Below are 3,124 nucleotides of genomic sequence, written 5' to 3' on the forward strand. Positions count from 1 at the left end.
ATTTACAACAAAACAAAGGGCAAAATAGTAATATACAAACATCTATTAGTCTATTTAACATCAACTTGCATTTTGAAAAGTTATGATGAGTTTAAGAAAAATGTTTAAAAGTCATGCTGATTTTAGACAATTTTCCTTTTTTAATCATCCGTGAAAAAATGATGAGACCCCTTTTATAATGGGACCCATGAATTTATTATTAGCGTGGAATCTCATCATTAATTCCACATTGGGCCGAACAACTATTGCATTCAGCTAATCCTAAACAAATGTAAACTATATCCTATGGAAGGTTGGTTGCATCAGCTATATCCTAAGTCCCTAAAATTCAAAACAACATTATTGGCTTCGCAAGCAGAGCAAGGTTAATTGAAGTCTTACCAATACAATAGTGTTTCAAATCTAAAATCATACCAAGATGGCCTCTTGCAATACAAAGCAATATAACAAAGACCACCAAAATTGCAAGAGGCATAAAAATTAACTTTAATTGATCCCACCTCAAGTAATACTTTCATTATTAGCCTCTAGTACTACTGGATTTGATATCCAATAGCTTTCTCACTCAATCAGAATGGGAGAATGGGAGGGGGAGAACAATTGATACGAGAGAGATATTCATTTCTATTTTTCCACATACACCATAACAAAATGGCACATAAGACCCCAAACTAAACTCGTATTAGAGATCCTATGCCACTAGTCTTGAATTGAGGCCAGGCCTCATTATTGTTAGGACCACATTTGCTTAGCAAAAGAAAAAGCATTAAAAATATTCTCCAACTCTTCCTCTTCACCACAAAATCTTATAACCTCAATTGATCAAAAATTTCTTAGTGCGTAGTTTAGAATTTAACACCAAATAAAGGAAGAGCTTAACGTTTTGAGGGTCCAAATACTATTAAATCTGCAACTACTAGAGTCTCATAGAAACTCGAAAAACACTCGACTTAGTCGATAATCTCCATATCGAGGGGAACTATTGATCTAATGCAAGGGATATTCCACTTTTTCCTCTCATCATCAATAAACTTTTAGATTCTTATTTTCGATATGATGTTGATTTACATCTTTCAGAGCCCACCTATAAATTTTTAGGTTCAGAGCCACCTAAGGCCACCCCAAATCTTAGGGGATTTACACTTTTCGCAAAAATTAAACAATCGTCGATAAGCTGCGGCCACCTTTAAAGATATTATAACTAATTAGTTTTTTTTCCCAGCTACAAACTCTCTTACAAGCTTCAAGGTAAGAGCTTCAACACAAAAATGTATAAGAAAAAGTAAAAACCAAATCTCAAGAGAACCTTCTAGACTTTTTTTTAATTATGTCAATCTTATAAGTAATTTTATTCAATTACCTAAAATTTTTTAAATTAGTTTTGGCCGAGTATGGATTTTTCTTGGGCATCATAGTAATGAAAGTTATGTTAATAACTTTATTCATTTTTGCAAACTAATTCCCTATAATATATTCCAAAAAATTTTTTATATTTAACCCATCCGAAGCATTCAAATCAGAGTGTTAAAAATTACCTGTGTTAATTTAAATTCAGATCAGAAATATCCGTGAGAGTGTTAAAAATTTACATTTCATCTATATAAACTCCAGATTGATCTCATTCGAAACAGAATGGTTAATTTCACTAATGAAATCCTCAACCCCAACCGTATTTCAGATTTAAATCTATTATCATAGACTGCCAAAAAATATTATTTACAATTTGCAATGGGTTGATACAATACTGGATTTTACGAAAAAAAAAAGAAAACATTAGATTTGTCAACGACAATGTCAACTATGCATACGAGCAATTCCATCCAAATCACTATCATGATATGATCCTGTCAGAAGAATTTTATAGATCAAGCCATTAGCCATCTATATAAGACCTAAGAGGTGCGTATGGTGGAAAATTTTCTCTATCAGAAGAATCAATAAAAAGAGAAATATCTTTGGGCAATACAAGGACATCTGAGATCAGATGGTATAATATATATGTATATATATATATATAAGGTATTTCCATTCGTATTAAATGACTCAAACTCCCCAAGCAAGATCATAAATTAGTGGGATCATTTGCTATCATTGGTGGTGTTGGTGTTAGTGTTGCCGGAGATGGATTCCTTGGCGGACTGAATGGTATTTACAACGGCAGCATAAGCACCAGACAACATGCTGCCGGCGCCTGAATCACCACCCCAATGAGGCTGGTGAACCACCTGCACATTCTCTCTCCTCAATTGTTCTTGTTGCCCACCCTGTCCGGGTGATGTCCGGTAATCCACCGTTTCAATTATTCTCTCTTGTAGGTTTCCTTCCGCATCTCTAACATCTGTGGCCTGAATAGAATAACAAACACAGAAAAGAGTTGCTTATATATATATATATAAAGATCCAGAGAAAGAGAGAGAGAGAGACAGGGGTGTTCTTACCTTGGTTGTGTTGATGTTGTTGGACGCCATAGTAAAGAGATCTTATTGGATTCTCCTTTCTTCTCACCTCTCTTTCTTGTTGGGCTTCTGGTTTCCCTCCGGCTCCGGTGATTTTATATAGTAAGGTTAAACAGAGTAATAACACTTGCTTCTTAATCCATTGATACACCGAAACAGGTGTTGGTTACAGGAATGGAGACACGTTAAACGTGTGGTGGCAGCCTCTTGTTGCCTCGACTCATACATGCACCATATATAAAAATTAAATACAGATGCTTATACTAGGGAACCATGCTGCTGTATATTTAGCAAATGACACGTTCGGTTTACCTATAATAGTTTATACCTAAATTTTCCATTTTATTTATAAGCAAGGGGAAGAATTTTGTGTAAGTTACACTATTTGTAGTGTTTTGGGCAATTCCGAAGGAAAGGGAAGACATTTCTACACCTCTTCACTGAATTTGCAAGGATGTTTTTCATTGTTCATGAATTTTCGGAGATTTTTTTCTATTTTTAGGATGCTTTAATTTATCATCTTTACTTTATTTTGCATCTTATTTACATGAATTCATGGAATTTTCTTGTTTTTTATCGGGAATAAATGTGGCTTTTATGCAGTATTATAAATGTGGCTTTACAAACTTTATATAGGTTTTTCTACCTTTTCCTACTTTTCCTTCAAA

At 34.1% G+C, this 3,124-nt stretch overlaps 1 protein-coding gene across 1 annotated transcript; it reads right to left on the minus strand.

Moving 5' to 3' along the window:
• Window positions 1-1,670: 1,670 nt before the first annotated feature.
• On the minus strand, window positions 1,671-2,593 carry LOC104588155 (uncharacterized). The gene is made up of 2 exons (XM_010245975.3): window positions 2,439-2,593; window positions 1,671-2,345 (listed from the first exon to the last, which is right to left on the minus strand). The coding sequence occupies exons 1-2, from the start codon at window positions 2,466-2,468 to the stop codon at window positions 2,079-2,081; spliced, it is 297 nt and encodes a 98-aa protein (XP_010244277.1). The 5' UTR covers window positions 2,469-2,593; the 3' UTR covers window positions 1,671-2,078.
• Between the last annotated feature and the right edge of the window lie 531 nt (window positions 2,594-3,124).

The sequence above is a fragment of the Nelumbo nucifera genome, chromosome 1, assembly GCF_055504915.1.
Source record: "Nelumbo nucifera cultivar China Antique chromosome 1, China Antique-T2T, whole genome shotgun sequence".
Classification (NCBI taxonomy): domain Eukaryota; kingdom Viridiplantae; phylum Streptophyta; class Magnoliopsida; order Proteales; family Nelumbonaceae; genus Nelumbo; species Nelumbo nucifera.

Excerpts from the sequence above, each read along its gene's own strand:
- LOC104588155 (XM_010245975.3), bottom strand. The coding sequence starts at position 2,468 with ATGGCGTCCAACAACATCAACACAACCAAG. Across the intron at positions 2,346-2,438 it reads ACAACATCAACACAACCAAG|GCCACAGATGTTAGAGATGC; the intron begins GTAAGAACACCC and ends TATTCTATTCAG.